This window comes from Lissotriton vulgaris, chromosome 10, assembly GCF_964263255.1.
Source record: "Lissotriton vulgaris chromosome 10, aLisVul1.2, whole genome shotgun sequence".
Taxonomy (NCBI): Eukaryota; Metazoa; Chordata; class Amphibia; order Caudata; family Salamandridae; genus Lissotriton; species Lissotriton vulgaris.
In genome coordinates this window covers 6,508,613-6,528,936 of record NC_141698.1, presented here as the reverse complement: position 1 = coordinate 6,528,936, position 20,324 = coordinate 6,508,613, and the positions used below count along the sequence as shown (strand labels likewise).

At 50.1% G+C, this 20,324-nt stretch overlaps 1 protein-coding gene across 1 annotated transcript in view; it reads left to right on the top strand.

Annotated features, from left to right (window-relative positions):
- LOC147684297 (uncharacterized) overlaps positions 1–20,324 on the top strand; it is a 164,405-nt gene that overhangs the window by 67,394 nt on the left and 76,687 nt on the right. Inside the window, exons 7-9 of the mRNA XM_086942304.1 lie at positions 11,315–11,483; positions 16,349–16,611; positions 19,335–19,465. Of these exons, the coding sequence (XP_086798430.1) occupies positions 11,315–11,483; positions 16,349–16,611; positions 19,335–19,465 (563 nt within the window). The remainder of the gene's footprint in view (positions 1–11,314; positions 11,484–16,348; positions 16,612–19,334; positions 19,466–20,324) is intronic.

Below are 20,324 nucleotides of genomic sequence, written 5' to 3'. Positions count from 1 at the left end.
TCTTCTCCGAATACATCCCCCACTTTAGTGGGTAGGATTGACGCCTCTCATGGGCCTTTTGCGATGTTATTTTAACAAAGATTTGTATCGTTCTCTATTGCCATTAGTATTTACTTGCAGGGCTATACGTGTGCGGAAGCGGAGATGCTACGATCAGTGGCATGCATTTCCAGAGAAACCCAAGCGTGGGTGACTTCTCCAGGATGATTGGTTTTAAGTTGGTGTTAAGGGTGTGAAATGACTGTGTCACATACGTGTTTTCAAAATAAGAAAAGTCTTGAGCCTCTCTTTGGGGTATGGATGTGACCAGAAACTACTTGTGGCCTGAGTGATAGCTTTAGGGACCCCTACTCTAGCCACAGATTAACAAGTTACTTTCTGTAGCGTTTTTCCGAAGTAAGGCACGGGACACTAGGGCGAGTTAAAGCAGGTTTTATTTTATGGAGCACCCGTCTCCTACGTGTAGCCAGTATGTAGGCACAGACAGAAACACAACCGGTACGCCTTCTCCTGGTTTTGCTGTCTCCTGGTGACTTCTCTGTCGATTACTAGATGCTCTCCCCCCGCAATGTCCAAGGAGCCGGATGGTAGCGTGCTTTTACTCGGGAACTCCAAAAGGGAAGATGAAAACAGTGGGTAAGTGTTTCTGCGTCGTATGGTGTTTGGGGGAAAAGGGAGTGAAGGAGCAACTCAAACAAACCAGTGATACACGTCTAGCGGAGAGGAGTGGTGGTGTTGGGTTGGGGATGTCTATATGCAACGTCTGGTAAAGGGCTGGCGCCTTTACCCTTTAGGCCTCTCCCATCTCCCTACCCAGCCCACGAACTGCTCTTGTATCTGTGTTAGCCACGCTCCTCCTGGAGCATGGCTGGGCGAAGCGTGTTCCCGGTAGCCTCCTGGCTCTCCCGCCGTCTCTTGACGGTTAGCAGCCTTTACAACGCGGACATTACCACGCGATGCCATTACTGCACTGCTTTTACAACGCAAGTTATTACAACGACTTGCACTGGAGGGCGCTGTTGGAAAAGGAATAGTTTAATTTTCTATTCCAACACCTTCCCTACTGTAACGTGGGCTGGAGTTGGAATAGAAAATTAAACTATTCCACTATCCAGCGCTTACAGCGCAAGTCGTTGTAACGACTTGCGTTGTAAATACAGCGTTGCAATGGCACGCGTGGTAATAGCCCGTGTTGTAGTGTCATACAACCCTCTTGACTCTCCTCCGCTTCTCCTCGGCTTGATGTTCTCTCCGTACTCCTCCGCTCTCCGTCTTGTTCTCTCCTCTTCGTTTATCCTCTCACTCCTCTCGACCTCAGGTGCTGACACACCCAGTCTTCCAGATCTCGTCTCCTCTTGTTGGTTCGAAGGCTGTGACGTCATCCCTGGGGGCGGAGTCCTCAACGACCGAGTCCCAGTTAAAGGGACCACGGCTCATTTCCGTAGTGTCTGCTTGGGACGGACTGATCCAGTCAGCCTGCTGTGGGAAAAGAAGAGGTGCGATAACGTCTTGTGCCTCACACCAGTCTCTCTGATTCGTTTTTTCCCTGGGTACACCCGCCCCGTGACACTTACCTTCGGTAAAACGCTTTCTGAAAAGATTCTAGTGAACTGCAGATTCCTCCCCTTTTGAACATTTCACCAGGCATCAGACTGGATCCGAAAACCTTTGTGCAGTACATGTGCATGAGGGTAGGTGGCGCCATGCAGCTCCACACTAACGCCGCTCCGCTCTGGAAATGATGCCGGAACCAATAAGGGTGCCACTCCTGCGCGCGGAAGTCAGTTGCTTTCGCAGGAGTTTGCACCCCCAGATACAAAGCCCCAAAAGCAAATTGACAGTAGCAGATTCCAATTCACTGAACGGGCAGGATGGGAGGGTGGGTGAGGAATCTGTGGTTAGATAGTCTCTATCAGAAAGAGCTTTATAAGCGTTGCGATACTCCTCAAGGAGTGATGTTTACACAAGATTAAATACCCGTAACATAACATAACCGAAGGTACGTAACTTGTTCTTCTGTCCGCAGATTCCTCACTTTGTGAATAGATACCAAACTAATACCTATTCGAAGATAGATCTGCCTGGCAAATTTCCAGGACATGAAATCCAGGTGCCAAAGCAGTGGTATCAGCCTTGGCTCCGGTACAATGAGGCCTTACACCTTCCAAGGGATGCTTCTTGTCCAGTGCAGAGCACAATCCAGCGAGAGATGGTCCTTTTCCGCATGGTTTTTCTCTTCTTCGCACCTGCAAACTACACAAAGAGCTAATCATCCACTCGGTGTTCTCTGGTACAATCGACGTAAAAGCATTGAGGGGCAGATTTACAAGCCCCCTGCGCCACCATTAAGTCACTTTTCGTGACGTACTGGTGGCCCAGGGGGCTCCTCCATATTTACAAGGAGAGGAAAAGCCACCCTGCGTGACTTTTCCTCTCCTCGTAAATACGGCCCCATCACACGCAGCACTGTGCGTGGAAGGGGCGTTCCATGGGTGTTGCTGTGGGTGTTCCCACGCAACACCCACGGAACAAGACACATCTCCAGATTTACGAGAAATCATAAATCTGGAGATGCGTGTGAATGCTACGCCACCCCAGAGGTAGCGTAGCGAGGCGCAACAAGGAGAAATGTTTTCATTTCTCCTTTTTTTATCTCTTTCAATGCGTGCTGCATTCTACAGCTCGCATTGAAAGAGGAAAAAGCCTCTTGTGATTGTTTTTGTGCAGGAAGGTGTCCCTTCTTGCACAAAAACAATCTCCCCACGACGCAGGCTTCCTTGCACCATGGTGCAAAGGTGCCTGCGCGACGCATGGCTGCAGTTTGTGCGCCAGTGCAGGGAAAGCAGAGAGATGCAACACATTCTTGTAAATATGTCGCATCCCTGTGCTTTCCAAATTAATGCAGGGCGGCGCAGCAAAATGACTTGCTGCTACATGCTGCGTTACTTTGTGGTAAATCTGCCCCTGAGTTCTTATGGGGTCTCTCCTTTTCCTTAGAGGGGAAAGGCGGAGCATAGCCTGCTCGTAAGATGATGGTTTGACCAATGTGGAACAGCATCGCTACTTTGGGCAGAAAGGATGCCCATAGTCCTGAGATCCAGTTTGTCTGGGCAGAAGGTGCTAACCGGCCCGTTGACACAAAGAGCTCAAAGCGAACTCACCCTCCGCACCAATTATGGCAACAAGGGACAGTGTCTTGAAGGTGAGAAGTCCCGAAGGACAGCGGTGTGAAGGCTCGAAGGGAGCGCACATCAAATATGTGAGGATCAGCTTAAGATCCCATTGCAGCACAACAAAGAAAAGAAAAGTTGGTGTCCTTTAAAAAATGTGCATCACAACAGATGATTAAAATAAAGAGGCCTGATCCAACTACTGTAAACAGGCTGAAAGAGACGAAAGATACCCCTTAACTGTGCCCATAGCAAAGCGTTTCTGGGCGAGGGAGAGGGCAAACAACAAAACTTCAGATAACTTGCCCTGGAGGGGGCCTATCTGTTATGTGCCGCACCAGACCACAAATCTGTTCCAACGAAAGTAGTATACCTGGCTGCCAAGATGACATCAGCCACATAAGGAGGAAGGTGAAAGGTGTTTGGCTGTTGCTGCTCAATCTCCAAGCATGAAGATGGAGATTGTGGTGGGCCAGAGGTAAGACCCTGCCCTGTTGATGCGATGCAGTAGCAGATCCTCCCAGAGGGGCAACCTGATCGGAGGGCGGATGCTAATACCCAGATGCTCTGGATACCAAACACTCCATGCCCAATCCCGGGGTTGCTGGGAGGACTCGGGCCCAGTCTTTCCTGATCTTCTTCAGAACTCGGGGCAGGAGAGGTATCGGCAGGAAGGCATGCAGGAGCTCTGAGTCCCAACATAAGCGGCATGAATATGAGAGGGGGAGGGAGGGAGAGAGGAAGAGGGAGAGGGGAGGGAGAGGGGGAAGGGGAGAGAGATATGCTTTGGAAACTTCAACAAGGAGAACGGTTGACATGGATCACTCTCGGAGGTGGTGAAGAGACGGCGTCAAGGTTCTCTGCATGCATGGCAGAGACCCAGATCATTTCCAGGTGTAACTAACACTTGTGATATTTTAGGTGCTGACTGCTGCGTTCATCTGATCTGGTGTTCAAAGACCGCGCCAAGAGGTTTACCACCAGCAAGATTCCTTGATGGTCCAGCTACTTCCAGAGGTGCAGAGCCTCCTGGCACAGGATTCACAAATCCACCCGCCTTGTTTGTTTCAATACCACATGGCGGTGATGTTGTTTGTGTGCAGCTGCACCAGCCTTTCCTTGATGGATGGTAGGAAGGCTTTCAACGCCGAGCCGACGGCCTTCAGTTCTAGAAGGTTGATGTGGAACCGGGTCTCTGCGAAGACCAGAGACCTCTGATCTCCACCTCTTCCAGGTGGCCACCACAACCCAGAAGAAATCAGGCCTTCACAACTGTTGGCTCTGATTGGGGAGGGTTCTTCCGCTGACCCAATCGCAGTGGGGCAACCATCGCTGCGGGTCTTGTGCCACCTCCTCTAAGATCTGGACATGGTCAAAGCGATCATCCTTGATGTTAAGCCAACTGAGATGTTAGATCCCACTGCGTTGACCGCATATGCTACCTGGTGGGCTTGACCAGCAGGATGCAGGAGGCCATAAGTCCCAGCAGCTTCTGAGCCGAAAGATCAGGATCACAGCCTGAAGGTCCTAAACTCCCTTTCTCAGGGGAAAAGCACGAAACCAGAAAGTGTCCAGAATGGCACTGATCAAGAGAGTGTCTGAAAGGGGGCCCGGTGGGACTTTGGCATGTTGCTAGTGAACCCCAAGGATGTCAGGTGGATCGCCTTAGTCTGGACGTCGGTGATGACCGGCTGCGGAGTGCCCGCCTTCAGCAGCAGTGGTCAAGGTAGGGAAAGACTGGGACCCCTGACCTCCAAAGGTGCGCTGCCTCCACCACCATCACTTTTGTGAATACCCAGGGGCGCTGGTGAGACCCGACCAAAGGAGAGAGCAGCGAACTGAAACTGCTCCTGTCCCACTATGAACCCAGTTAGTGCCTCTGGGCCCGCTGGATGGGGATATGAAATAGGCCCCCTGGAGTGCACTCCACAGAGGATTATATAAAAATATAGTATATATTGTACATAAATCTTAGACCAATTGACATTAATCGTAGACTGTGCATATTATGCAAATCCTGAAGTAATACTCTATATCCTGACAGTGCAAGAATCAAAACAACAAACACTGGCACATCTGGGTGTGCAATGCAACCGTAAGGTCAGAGGCAAATCACATAAGTCACCAAACATCACTGTAGTATATAAATCACTGAATATCAGCATAAGCCCATCAGAAAGTAAGTAAACCACATAGATACTGGAACTCCTGCCCTCCTTTTAGTGGAATTACAGTAATCTGTATGAGCCTGGAAAAGGTGGTTTTTAGAACTAGAGTGGGGCACAGGGGCGTAGCTCAGCCTGCCTGGCCGGTGCAGCGCAAGCTTCGTGAAGACGAAACTAATCTCTGGGTCACTCGCCTGTTCGTAGAAGGAAACTTGCCTGGAGGCAAATGTCGGACCAGCCACGCACTGTTCGGGTGGCTCCAAACCTAGGAGTACAGCTTACAGCGCATTCCTCACACAATAGAATGCCCGCGGAGCGCACAACACGCACTAGGTTTTGGAATAGTAATTAAAGTGCTCACCACACGCTTCTCTTTGGGACCGAGTGAAAGGCAAAATGAAGCCATCACCATGCTCTTCTCCAGGGCAAAGCCCTGGGGCACACAGTGAACCACTGAGCCACAAAGCGGCGTTAACCCTGTGCTGGCCCCTGGGAGAATGCTGGGAGGGAAACACAAGCCAGGCAGCTGTAGGCTGGTGGACCAGCACAATCAGACCTGTAGTCCTAATGGTGATTTCTCCTGGCAGCCCCACAGTGACCTTATATAACAGAGTCAGGGAGCAGCTGGCAGCAGGCCAATAAGCAGAAAAGCAATCAAGTGAGTTTTTTAGGCCACCCAACAAGTAGCAGGCAGCAGGGAAACAGCAGGAGAGCAGTCCAGATGAGTCCTTTGAGTAGCGCAGCCGTCCCTCTGACAGAGGTTCCATCTGAGTCCCAAAAGTGCTCTGAGAACATGGGATCAAAGCCCCTGGACTGATACTCAAAATTGTCTTTGTTCCAGAGGTGACTTCAAAAGAAACCTTAGAAGTGCACAACACTCCCTTTCACTCCAGCCCTGGCTCCAGACATCGATATGGGGTAAATCAGCCCTTTGTGTGAGGGCAGGACACAGCCTATACAGCCTATAGAAATGTAAGTGTGCCACACCTCCCTCTCTCTCAGCCCATGGAGGCCATCAGTATGCAGACTGTAGACAGCTGGCTCTTTATGTGATATATCAATAATCTGAAATACTGTGTGAAGAGTCCAGGGCTTCCCTCATGAGTGGACAGGGTTTGCTATGGCAATCCCAAAGTGCTCTATTGGGGGTAGTGGGGTCGAGCAGCCTTAGGCTTAACACTGTGAAGTGCAAGACATTCACAATGGTCGATGAATGATAACACAACTCAAGAAGGAGATCCACACCAATTCATAAAAATAGCACGTATCTTTATATATGTGCAGGCATCAGAGAAAACACATTCAGGTAAGTATGTTTTTAAATATAGATTCTTTTCACTCTAAAAGTGGTCACAGTGCAATTTCTGAGTTCTGCAATGTTACCCTGAGGAAGGAAAAAAAGTTCTGCAAATAGGTATTGTACATCGACTTACAGGACCAATCTCCAGGAGTGAAGGTGAGTGGTGGGCCAGGTCCTAGGCAGCACCAACAGTGCACTACCAGCGAAGGTGTCCGGGTGCACAACAGCGTCGCGTGTCCAATGAGTTTCAATGGGGATTTGTCTCTGTAAAAAGAGGCTGCAGCCTCTGGTTAAGAAGCCAGTTGGGCTGAACCAGTGAGTGTGGTGGAGCCCTGCGAGTCTTGGGGATGGGAGCCACCTTTGATCCTCTCTCCAAGGCCCAGGGGTGACAGGTGCAGAGGTGTCTTTAGGCATCAGGTATTTTCTTACCGGATTAGTCTTGGTAGAGGGGGCCTGAGTGCAGAGGCTGCAGACGACGTTGGGGAGTCCAGGAGGGGACTTGAGCTCTGGAGGACTGGGGAACCTTCTTGGCACACTTGGCCCACTTCAACTCAGGCCAGAGGCGACAGGTGCAGTGGTTTCTTCGGGTACCGGTTTTGGCGTTTTCTGGAGCCCTCAAGAGTCTTTTCTTTGGAGTTTCTTCAGAACAGGTCTGCTGTTCACTGGCATTCTTGAGTCTTTTTCAAGGGCAGGTAGTCCTTCCAAGTTTCTGGAGTCAATAGTTGCAGGACGAGTCAACTTTTGCCCAGTTTCCGACGGGGGTTGCAGACAGGCTGGCGGGGCTGTGGCCAAGTCAGGTGCTCTCTTCAGTCTTCTCTGCTTTTGCAGCTCTTCAGTGTCCTCACTCTTCTTACGTTGTCAGGATTTGTCTCTCTGGTGCCAGGGGCTCCCCTAAATACTGAATTTAGGGGCATTAGAGAGGGTGCCTGGTAGAGCCAATGGGCCCCTTACCTTTAGGGTGACCACACCCTCCTAAGACTACTGTTAGAAAGTGGGCATGACACTGATTGGTTAATTCCATCCAAGAAAAGATGTAGGAATCTGAAGAGTCCACATCACCTGCCCCACCCTAGGGGTGCTGCTGGCTGAATGTGGGCACCCCTCCTAATCTATCTAATTTACCCAACTGCCCTCCCACCACAAGTGGAGCAGGACAGGGAGGTTGGCATACTCTCCTGTGAGAGAAACCAGGGTCAGATACCAAAGGCAGAGGGGCTATATTGAAGCTCCCATGCCTTGGTAGACTAGTCTGCAGGTTATCTCGTAGTAGGGGGTGGAAGACCCCCTTTTCCAGAGTTGGCCTGGTTTCTGGCCTCCCGAGAATGAAGACCCTCACCCTTGGGGTCAGGAATTTGCCTCTGGTGTCAGGCTGGCTATAACCAGTTAGTCAGCCAATGCAGTTGGTATTTTTTCTGGGGGCACCTGTGAGGTGCCCAGCGAGCTCATGTATTGATAAATCCAACACTAGAATGAGTGTAGATTCATCAATATGAGATGTTTGATACCAATTATCCCTATCTTCACTGAAGCCATCAGGTAGCTGTGGAACTCGTTTTCACCAGTTTCCAGCACGTGTTTTAAAATGGCTTCCCTGGTCACTTGTACTGGCAGCAATAGGACTGACCAGCGCAGGGGCATATCTGCTCATGCAGGTATGCCCTCACATGTAATATTCAGCACCCTGCCTTAGCGCTGTCAGGCCTCATGTAGGGGTGACTTTCAAATATTGTATGCAGCGGTAAGGGACAGGACACACAGGGATACGTGACATGTCATGTTTTCACTTTTCTCTGCACCAAGACACACATGCTGCAGTGGCAGTTTGCCTGAGCTTGGTGCGAGGGTCTCAAAGGGTGGCACAATTCATGCTGCTGACCCCCAGGGACCCTCTTTAGTACCGTAGGCCCTGGGTACCTGGGGCACCGTTTATTAGGAATGTACAAGGGGTACTAAAGTTATTAACAATTGGGGAAACAATTGTATAGTTTTTGGGGAAAGAACATTGGTACTGGGGACCTGGTTAGCAGGGACCCAGAACACCTTAGTCAAAGTTGAATCAAAGACCAGGCAAAAAGTGTGTGGTGTGGGGGGCGGGGGGGGGATGGGTGGGTACTGGAACACAATTACGCAGCTCCCTCCACAGAAGAATGTAGATATAACCCTGTCACACACAGCCCTTCCTGTGTTGTGGCTGTCTGGCAAGTATACACAAGTTCAACTGTCACCCAGGCCTAGACGTGTATTGGAGTCAGGCTGCACAGCACAGAGTCCTAAGCACAGAGAAATGGCCACTGTCTAAAAGGGGCATTTCTAAAATAGTAATGTAAAACCCACTGACACCAGTAAGCAGGAATTATTACCATTATTCTAAACATGGGAACACCAGTCCTTTCTGATCAGGAATTAATACTTAAGAATATAGAAGGGCATTCCTAATGCTAGCCTATGAGAGGAGTACCCTCACAGTAGGGAGAAACAAAATAGGGTGTTTGTCACTACCAGGCCATGCCGCACAATAAAGGCACGTGTCCTTCCTTTTACTTACACAGCATCCTGCCCATAGGGCTACCTAGGGCCTACGTTAGGGGTGACTAGGATGTAGGAAAAGGGGAGCTTAGGCCTTGACAAGTAATTTTAAATGCCAAGTCAAAATGGCAGTAAACTGCGCACGCAGGCCCTGCATTGGAAGGTCTGAGACAGGTTTGAAAGGCTACGTTTGTGGGTGGCGCAAGTGGTGCGGCATGCCCACTAGTAGCATTTAATTTATAGGCCCTGGGTATAGGGAATACAACTTTACAAGAGACTTATACATAAATTAAATATGCCAAACAGGAGTAAATCAATCATACCATGTTTTAGTGGAAAGAGCACGTGCACGTTAGTCAGCACTGGTCTGCAGTGGTAAAGTGCCCAGAGTCCTAAAGCCAACAAAAAGAAGGTCGAAAAAGAGGAGGAAGAAGGCAAAAAGTTTGGGGATAACCCTGCAAAAAAGGGCAGGTCCAACCGGTCAAGAGAGCACAACGGAAGCCAGAGCAGGTACTTGCGATTCCTAAATTATGATTTTTTAGGAATCGCAATTCCTTATGCATGTAGGAATCACACACAAATATGCGATTCCTAAACATTTCTTATTTGCGACTCGCAAATTACGGATCGCAAATAAAGAATTGCTTCCCATTCATTCCTAAGGGCTTAGAGGCCCATTGGAATCAATAGGAATTGCATGCACAATTTGCGGGTACCAAATAGGTCCTCGCAAATTGCGCATGCAATTTCAAGGGTGCAAGGGTGCCAAAAGGACATCCTGATGCACCCCTCAAATTACAATTTAAAAACATATTGCACACACACATGCCCCAAGGGCATGTATCGGTGCAACATAGAACTGTGCATAAAAATGCACTTTTGTGCATTTTTCAAAGTTCTCTCAAATTACCATCAACTTCGAGTTGATGGTAATTTACGTTTCTTAAATGCGAAATCGCATTTTTGTTGTTGTTGCATTGCATTTAGGGAATCGCAATTTGTGATTCCCTAAATGCTATCGCAATTTAAGTAATCGCAAATTCAGTGTTTACTTAAATAGCGAGTTTTGCATTTGGGATGATGCATCCCAAATGCAAAAATTGCGGTCGCAAAGGGGCCGATTCAGCTAATCTAATTCAGCTAAAGGCAGGGACAGCTTCCAAAGGTGACAGGCCTTTGAAGATTGAGGGGGGCTTACCTGTGCCTAGGAATGTGCCAATTTTGGGTACAAAGGCACAGTTTTGGGAAAGAACACAGGCCCTGGGAACCTGATTTGCAGGGACCCACTGCCCATAAAGTCAAAGTGCATCATCGTTCAGGCAAAAAGGGGCACTTTAATACACCTCCCATGGAATTTCCTCTAAAAGTGGCTCTTGCTACATGAAACACATGGAGGATTTTCCATCAGCACTCATCTGCAACATAATCCTGGGCCTTCCACTTCCTAGTTTTGCCTAAAAAAGATCTACAAATGCAGCCTTTTTCTTTTCCTGAATCCAAACAGCTGCCTTTAAAGCAAACCAGACAGCATTCAAATGTATAACCATGCAGTACACATATATCCGTGTCTCTATATCACTACTCTCCATGTCCCCACAATCTCCTTCTACACTGCTTCTCTCCACTCTACTCACAAGGCCCAGACGTCCTCACTACTCCTTAGCTCCCATGTACAAGGTTCAGGTGTAGAATCCTGATTACTGGTATGTCCTACGTCTCAACCTGGGACCCCACAGCCACCATCAGCATCATCCAACAGCTTTCACAAGCCACAGCCCCTAGGTGGAAGGTGGCCTCAGTCACCGCCAGCCATTGCTTTATAAACTCCAGGATTCAAGACGTGTGCCCACCACCAACTCTTGATTGTTTACGTATAATTCTTTACTGTTTTAATGTTCCCTTACCAGCTATTCTCTGTGCCTCCTTTGGTTACCTTCAGGCTCCTGCATCCTTCTATGTTCCATGTTATGAAACCTGCTCACAGCATTTCTGTGAGAAAACCTTAAGTCAAGTAAACCAGGTGAAAACAAAACTTTATGTGAGACCCCTAAAGTTTTAGAGGATGTTTCTTCCACCCCTCGAGGTCAATAGGGGAATATGTGTTTCTGTGTGTACTAACAATGTTTATATATTGTTTTCTTGCTTGTTTCTAGCGTGTGGTCAGCGGCCTTTCTATATCCCCAGTGAACTTGAAAGTCTGGAGGCCCAGACTGGAGAATTCCCCTGGGTGGTATCCCTGAAGCTGTCTGTCCATCACTTCTGCGCTGGCTCCATCCTGAGCCGATGGTGGATCCTGACCACGGCCAACTGTGCCAACATCATGTAAGTCCCCCCATTTCACTTGGACGTTTGTGGGTGGCGCAAGTGGTGCTGCAGGGCCGCTAGTAGCATTTCATTTACAGGTCCTGGGTATAGGGAATACCACTTTACAAGAGACTTATAAGTGAATTAACCCGTTAAGCGCGCCGCAAACATTCCGCCCCAGTCCGGACGTTCGATTGCGCTAACGGGATTCGGACGTCCAACGGGCGTGCGCAGCACTAGCGAGGTAGTGCACGCCACGACTGTTGGACGTTCGAAGCACTGAACGGGTTAAATATGCCAAACAGAAGTAAACCAATCATACCATGTTTTAGTGGAAAGAGCACATGTACTTTAGTTAGCACTGGTCAGCAGTGGTAAAGGGCACAGAGTCCTAAAGCCAACAAAAAGAAGGTCGGAAAAGAGGAGGAAGAAGTTAAAAGGTTTGGGGATAACCATGCAAAAAAGGCCAGGTTCAACAGCTTAAGAGAGCCTAATGGAAGCCAGAGCAGGTACTGGGAACTGTAGAAGACCCGATCCTGACCCGACCCGAGATAAACGCACAGTGAAATTGGACCACACTCTGCACTTCTCTCAAGGCATGTCGGGTATGCTTCCGGAGGCAGGAACAGTGCCCGAGTACACTGTGGTCTTGTCCAAGCCCTCTTGCAAGGCACACAGATGCCTCTTCACACTCATCATCTTAAAGCAAAGGACACAAAGGCAAAGGAGGAATAACTAACAGGTAAATCCATGCGGGCCCAACACGCTTAAAGTTGCTGGCTGGGCCTCCTCACATGGTCTATAAATAATGGTTGAGAAACCTGACTCAATCTGCAGGTGCGAGATTTCGAGGTACAATGGGAAAAATGGATGACTTTATCAATGCAAAGACAATTCCAACTAAAGTCCATTTAGTTGAGCAGTTGTAGAACAGCCCTGGTTCTACAAACACAAGTGTATTTCCTATAGGACTCTAAAGATCTGTAAATGTGTTGCTAGTCAGGTTTTGTCACCCACTTGGTGATAAGGGCCGAAATAATTAATTCAATGCACATGAAAGCCTGTTTAATCCTTGAATCCCTCAAGCACGGAAAGACAGATGTATGTAATTCCATTGATATTTTAGGATTATGCTATCCTGTTTTTAGGTTTAATCGTACGATAACTGATAAAACCCCACTGAAAAGAAAGCAGCACTCATCAGTGTGAGCATATAAACACTTCACAACCACAAACAAAAATGTCTTTCAAAGAAAGGACGGTGCGAGAGAATGAGTCGTTTGTACTTCTTTCTCGCGGGGCCGAGGCACTTTAACTTTCTTATACAAGCTGCAACAAGAAGGACTGGTCTTGCTTTTTGTTGATTAGTAAAGTCACCTAAACACTGCTACATCTTACTTTTCTTTCCTCCATTTCTGTTTGTGTGGATTAAAGTTGCAAGGTTTAGAAGCATGTTTTATGTTTGATTCTAAATATTTTATACACTGGGTAGAATCTGGGAATATTAAAATCATAATTGACCTTTTGACAGTGTTTAATTCTTTCACTGACTGGTAAAATGGCTGGCTCATAGGAATCCTGGCCAATATGTACTGTTATCCATGTGAATTCAAAAATTACTACGCCGTTGGCAGGGTTCACCACCCGTTCAATGTCATAACATTCGGTAAGGAGTAGGTGAATGACCCTTAACTCTGTCCAGTGATTTTTTTATTAAACATTTGATTTAAGCACTCTTTCTTTTTGAACCCATTAATAATCCTGTTGTAGGAAAGTAGGATCTGCTTTCATGGTTACCCGCACTTTCTGCTGGTGTCATGATGTTTTACTAACTAGTCTGGTATCCTGGTAATCAGGACCCCAGTCTCAGTGCTTCTTCCCTAAATTGGACATGGTGAGTTTAGGTACCCCCGATTGGCTACTGGTGTACCCTTGTAAGTCCCAAGTATATGGTACTGAGGTACCCAGGACATAGGTACACCAGGGACCCCCACGGGCTGAAGCATGTATTATGCCAACCACTAGAGACCACTCAAATGAGTACAGACCTGCCATTGCAGCCTGTGTGGGCTGGTGCTAGCACCACTTACAAAATATATAGGTTTACCTATATCTAAGGACACTGCACTTAAAACCTATAGGTCACCCCTAATGCAGGCCTTTCAATCCTGAAGGCAGGGTGCTCGGTTCTAAGTGAGCGGGTGCCCCTGCATGAGCAGGACACCCCTGCAATCTCTGGAGTCCATTCTCCTGGGTTGTAAGGGCATCAGCCATTAGGATACATAGAGTGGCCTTGCGTCATTACGCAATGGGTAACTCTAAACTGGCTGGAACGAACCCTGTTGTGTTGGAAGACAGGTTGAACATAGGGGTTGACTCCACATCCCAGGGGTCACGGGAGCAGTGGAAGCAGCAGCCCACTGGTGGTCGCGTGACCTGAGAAGACCAACGACCAAAGGAGAGCCCGGACTGATCGCCAAAAAGGGCAATCGTCAGCTTTCCAAAAAGAGGGGCTTAAACTAGCTTGGGTTGTGAGGAAAAACAGGTAAGGGGGAACACAAAAGAAAGCATGGGGCAAAGTCGTAAAAGGAGTGGTCTGAAGTTTGGAGAGACAAAAATATCACCTCTTCCAACAAAAGGGCAAATAAAAAGCTGTGATCTGAGCTGGGGACAAGAAGGAAGTTTGTAACAACACATTGTGGGAGAAACTAATAACGTCCCGGTGGTATGTGGTCCCGCCTCACGTTGAAACACCTTCTGTGGTCAGAAGGTACAGAAGAGAAGACTAAGCAGGTAGGGGAGAAGAGAAAAAGCGAAGAAAGGGGGCATGAAAATTAAAAAGACAGTATGGAGTGTTTCTTCCATTGTAAACGAAGCAAACCCATTCATTTTGGAAAATGGGACTCAGCTTGTTGTGTTCGTGAACCTGGATACATCCTTGTCTAGTCAGAACTGTCAAGGTTTTGCAAGCTTTGCTCTGTCAGAGCAGGATTTGTAAAATGCACACATGCCTGTCACGTGCATCTACGGACAGGCTTTTATCTTGAAGAGCTGTAAAACACATGTAGGCATTTTTATAAGAGGCTTGCGCCGCTGTTGCGTCACTTTTTGTTCCACAACGTTGGCGCAAACGTTTTAACCATATCTATGAGGCCACGCAAAGCCATTTTGCGTGTCTTTGAATGGCCTCATAGCTATGGAGTAAGACAAGGCAGCGCAAGTCGCTGCGTGGCCTTACTCTGCGTCAAGGAGGCGTTCCATGGGCGTTTCGCTGGGCGTTCCATGGGCGTTGCGCTGGGTGTTCCGTGGGCGTTGCGCTGGGTGTTCCGTGGGCGTTGCGCTGGGTGTTCCGTGGGCGGTGTGGTGGGCGTTCCATGGGCGTTGCGCTGGGTGTTCCGTGGGCGGTGTGCTGGGTGTTCCGTGGGCGGTGTGGTGGGCGTTCCATGGGCGTTGCGCTGGGTGTTCTCACTCAACACCCATGGATTTTGGATTTTGACGATGCCCAGAATTACAAGAGCGTGTAAACCTGTGAATGTGCCAAAGCCGTACGCCTCCCCAGGGGAGGCACAATGAGGAGAAATATCTTGTTTTTTCCTCCTTCTGTGTCTGCTACATTGTGCAGCAGACACAGAACGAGGAAAACACTTCTTGTGATGGTTTTGTGCAGGTAACTGCACCGTTCTGCCCAGAAACGATCCTGCCTAACAAAGACACCCTTGCTCGATGGTGCCAGGGTGCCTGTGTTGGCGCTAGGGAGCCAAAACGGTGCCAGCACGGGGGAAAGGAGAGTATTGCGCCGTATTGCATAAATAAGGCGCATTCCTGTCCTTTCCTTTTGATGCAGGGCAGCGACCTGCGCCAGAAGCCCATACATCTGGGCCATAATCCCCCTGAGCAGAAACACCCCAGCAGGACAGCCTCACTCGGAGATTCAGTGGCTTAAGCGTTCTGCCCTCACGAGAGTCACCATGGGAACTGGCAGGTGACCAGCGTCCTCGCCCACTCCTGGGCATCCCTCCAGTATCCTGGCAGACTGCACCCTGAAGAGGGAAGAACACCGATTAAACTGCCTGATGAGACATACAGGGCTTGAGGCTGCTCAGGGCTGGCAGGGGCGTAGCTGACTCACTAAGGTTCCGTACATTTCCCGACTAAAGAACAGTGAGCCGAAGGGTGGAGGAATGAGCAAGGTTTGGGATACATTGTTCCCATGAGGAACAGGCTCAAGGTTTAATAGTGATTTACATTGGGTGGGACCCTCTCTAAGTTTCTGATAAAAAAAATTAAAACAAGTAAAAACCTTTCAGTCAAATGAGGACTACAAGAAAAGCCAACAAAGGCAAAGGAGAACCAACTCAGGGTCCGCAGACCCAACTCTCAAGCCAAGAATGCATTTATTTGGGGGGGTCACCAAGAAGCTACGCCCGAGTGTTGGGTTGGTCTTAATAACTGAGGATGTTGGTGGGTTGAGGGCAATGTCCTGCGGATCTTCCGATGGGGACTGACTGACATGTAATGTAAGGTGGATCTGTAGAGCGCTGCTTGTCATCCGTGACTGTGACGCGTGACTAATAGTGGCAAAGCCATACACGCCTTTAAGAGGCATCAACCCATCACGAGATGTGATGGCTCCAAGATCCCCTCCTCCTCTTGTCCTAAGGACCACTGGTTCTCTCTCAGTCTTAGGATCAGGATGCGCCAATGCCCGGTCCCCTCGGTCACCTGCCTTAGAGTGATATCTGACAGACGAAGAATGTGGCGAGGGATTCCTTATCCAGGGACATGCTCCGGGTGGGGTGTTGTGGTAGCAGTGCTTTGTGTGGCGGACAGTCATTTTACTGAAACAAATTGCAGGTTTGTCTGGGTTTTGTCTCCTGGCTCAGAAAGAACGAGGAGTCATCGGTCATGGTGCACACTGGGATCCTGAACCTGCAGTCGGAGACCATGTCGGCGCGGGTGCAGATGGTGCTGACCCACCAGGACTACCAAGAGAACCACGAGTCGCACAACCTGGGCCTCGTGCTGCTGCAGGAGCCGCTGCACATGCACTCACTGTCCTCTGCCATCTGCGTGGCTGAGAACATGTCCCAGGAGAAGCAGCTCAACCTCACCAACTGCTGGCTCCCCGGCTGGACCGTCCTGCAAGGTGAAACGACTACAGGAGCCCAGCAATTAGTTATAGGCACTTAGCAGGGGCTGCCATCACTCTGTAAAGTGGTGCAAGGGCTTAGTAGCAACTTGGAACAGCTTTGCATGGCTGCAAGTCTGCAGCAGGAGCTTTTCAGTGTCAGCAGTGGCTGCAAGGACAAAGGGGGATACTGTATGTGTTCAGTGTGGACTGCAATGGTCAAGTGGGCTGCACAGACTTAGCGTGGGCTGCAAGGGTTCAGCAGGGAGCTGAAAGTGCTCAGCATGGGCTGCAAGAACTCTGTGGGCAGCTGAAAGTGGTCAGCAGTGGGAGGAAGGAATGCAGCGGGCACTGGGCATGTTCAGCAGTGGGCTGTGAGGGATTACCAGTAGCTACAATAACTAAGCAAGGAGTTGAAAGTGCTGAGCTGTGGACTGCAAGGACTTGAGAGGGAGCCGGACGTGCTCAGCAGCAGGCTGCAAGTGGGCACAATGGGTGCAGGGCTCAGGGGTGCCCTTTAAGGAGTCGGTGGAGACCTGTAAGGACCTATGTGCCCATCAGGGTTGCAAAACACCTGTACAGCATGCCTTGACAAGTTCAAATCTGCCCCTTTTTGCAAATATGGGCCTCTTTTTTTACCTATCTAATTAGGCAACTGGGGCCACTTTTATTTTGGTGTCTGGGCCTATTTTCTACCCCAGTTCCATCCTTGGGCGCAATAGTAGACTGGCGTACCTGGCGGAAACTGCAACACTAAATTAAAATGGCCCAGTTTTACTAGGTGCAGATCAGAGCATGGACTGTGGGCACAAGCACATCCCACACAGGCAGTAGTCCCCCCCAGCAAGGGCACTGCCTGACACATCCCCTCATGCCCCCTCTTGTGCCCCCCCAAAAGGGCACAGCCTGACACATCCAATTCCACTCATGCCCCCTCCGGTGCCCCCTCCCAAAAAGGGCACCGCAAGACAGATCCACTCATGCCCCCTCCAGTGCCCCCCCCCCCAACAAGAGCACCACCTGGCACATCCACTCATGCCCCCTCCGGTGCCTCCCCCAAAAAGGGCACCACCTGACACATCCACTCATGCCCCCTCCGGTGCCTCCTCCCAAAAAGGGAACCACCTGACACATCCACTCATGTCCCCTCCGGTGCCTCCCCCAAAAAGGGCACCACCTGACACATCCACTCATGCCACCTCCAGTGCCCCCTCCCAAAAAGGGCACCACCTGACACATCCACTCATGCCACCTCCAGTGCCCCCTCCCAAAAAGGGCACCGCAAGACAGATCCACTCATGTCCCCTCTGGTGCCCCCCAAAAAGGGCACCGCCTGACACATCCTCTCATGCCCCCTCCTGTGCCCCCCCAAAAGGGCACCACCTGACACATCCACTCATGTCCCCTCCGGTGCCCCCCAAAAAGGGCACCGCCTGACACATCCACTCATGTCCCCTCCGGTGCCCCCCAAAAAGGGCACCGCCTGACACATCCACTCATGTCCCCTCTGGTGCCTCCCAAAAAGGGCACCGCCTGACACATCCCCTCATGCCCCCTCCTGTGCCCCCCCCAAAAGGGCACCGCCTGACACATCCACTCATGTCCCCTCTGGTGCCTCCCAAAAAGGGCACCGCCTGACACATCCCCTCATGTCCCCTCCTGTGCCGCCCCCCCCCCCCAAAGGGGACCGCCTGACACATCCACTCATGCCCCCTCCGGTGCCTCCTCCCAAAAAGGGCACTGCCTGACAGATCCACTCATGCCCCCTCCGGTGGCCTCCCCAACAAGGGCACCACCTGACACATCCCCTCATGCCCCCTCCGGTGCCCCCCCAACAAGCGCACCACCTGACACATCCCCTCATGCCCCCTCCGGTGCCCCCCCAACAAGGGCACCGCTTGACACATACACTCATGCCCCCTCCAGTGCCCTCTCCCAAAAATGGCACCGCAAGACATATCCACTCATGCGCCCTCCAGTGCCCCCCCAACAAGAGCACCACCTGACACATCCACTCATGCCCCCTCTGGTGCCCCTCAACTCACACATGCCAGGGGGCCAATGTCAGCAGAATAGTCTTGGAAATGGGGGTAACATGTTGATTTTGGACATGTATTCGCAAGTCTGCATTATTTTTTTCTCATTTCGAGGTGTTTAACTCATAATGGCCGCAATGGGGTGCAGGACACTGGCTTAAACTGGTGATTCACCTCCCAGTATTCCCGCATAAATCCAGTAAACTCGCAATGAGGACCTTAGAAAGAGGCTGCAAAGACGTATGCCCTCTTTACATCACATCTGCAGGTCTGTGTGACGTAAGGGCCTCTGGTGATGCATGTGTGACTCCTATAAATATATGCTTTGCTTTTGGTATCTTATTTAGGGTACAGAAGTATACAAAACAGTGATGATGAATGCTTGAATTAATCTCCGCCACTGGTAATTACTCAGGGCCACATTTCAACCAATCGTTCTTTTGCCCACCACGCCACCTCCGTTGGGTCCCAGCTCCAATAAGAACCGCCCAGCCTGAGCTGCCAGGCCAGGTCCTCTCTGAACTGGAACATGAGCAACCCAGGACTGGTTTCACCCTGATATCAGTGGGTGCGGCTTCGTTCCAGTGGTACAGTGACGATGCACTAGCGGTGCACCGTTCTGCCCCTAGAACTTACATTCAGGGACAGTTAGGAGCCACAAGGACCCTCCTGTATCCTAAAACTAATGTCTTGCTTTTTGTTCAGGTGGCCCCACAGTCATGGTGAAGCACCACATGGACCCGCTGCTCCGGACTGCCTGCAACAGCTTCTACAGCGGCTTCTCGGAGTTCATCTTCTGCATGACGATCGACGAGCCTCACGACACGGCATGCAAGGTACGGCAGATGATGGCTGCCACAGCTTCACTGTTCGGCATTACTGGAGATGGACAACAACATTTCTCTAAACCATAGCTGTAGCATCACTGGGGGCTAAGAGACACTTATCTCTTGACCATAGCTGAATGCTAAAATCAGATTAGGTCTAGACCATGGCCGAATTTGAGCTTCTCGTCAGTATACCTTAGCTGAAGGGTAACCAGAGCTGATCTGAACACCTTGGCTGAAGGCTACCTACAGCTGAAGGTAAGCCTAGGCTGAAGGCTGCCCACAGCTGAAGGTAAGCCTAGGCTGAAGGCTACCCACAGCTGAAGGTAAGCCTAGGCTGAAGGCTACCCGCGGCTGAAGGTAAGCCTAGGCTGAAGGCTGCCCACAGCTGAAGGTAAGCCTAGGCTGAAGGCTACCCACAGCTGAAGGTAAGCCTAGGCTGAAGGCTACCCGTGGCTGAAGGTAAGCCTAGGCTGAAGGCTACCCACAGCTGACCCATACCTTGGCTGAAGGCTAACCACAGCTAAAGGTAAGCCTAGGCTGAAGACTGCCCACAGCTGAAGGTAAGCCTAGGCTGAAGGCTGCCCACAGCTGAAGGTAAGCCTAGGCTGAAGACTGCCCACAGCTAAAGGTAAGCCTAGGCTGAAGGCTGCCCACAGCTGAAGGTAAGCCTAGGCTGAAGGCTACCCACAGCTGAAGGTAAGCCTAGGCTGAAGACTGCCCACAGCTGAAGGTAAGCCTAGGCTGAAGGCTACCCACAGCTGAAGGTAAGCCTAGGCTGAAGGCTAACCACAGCTGAAGGTAAGCCTAGGCTGAAGGCTGCCCACAGCTGAAGGTAAGCCTAGGCTGAAGACTGCCTACAGCTGAA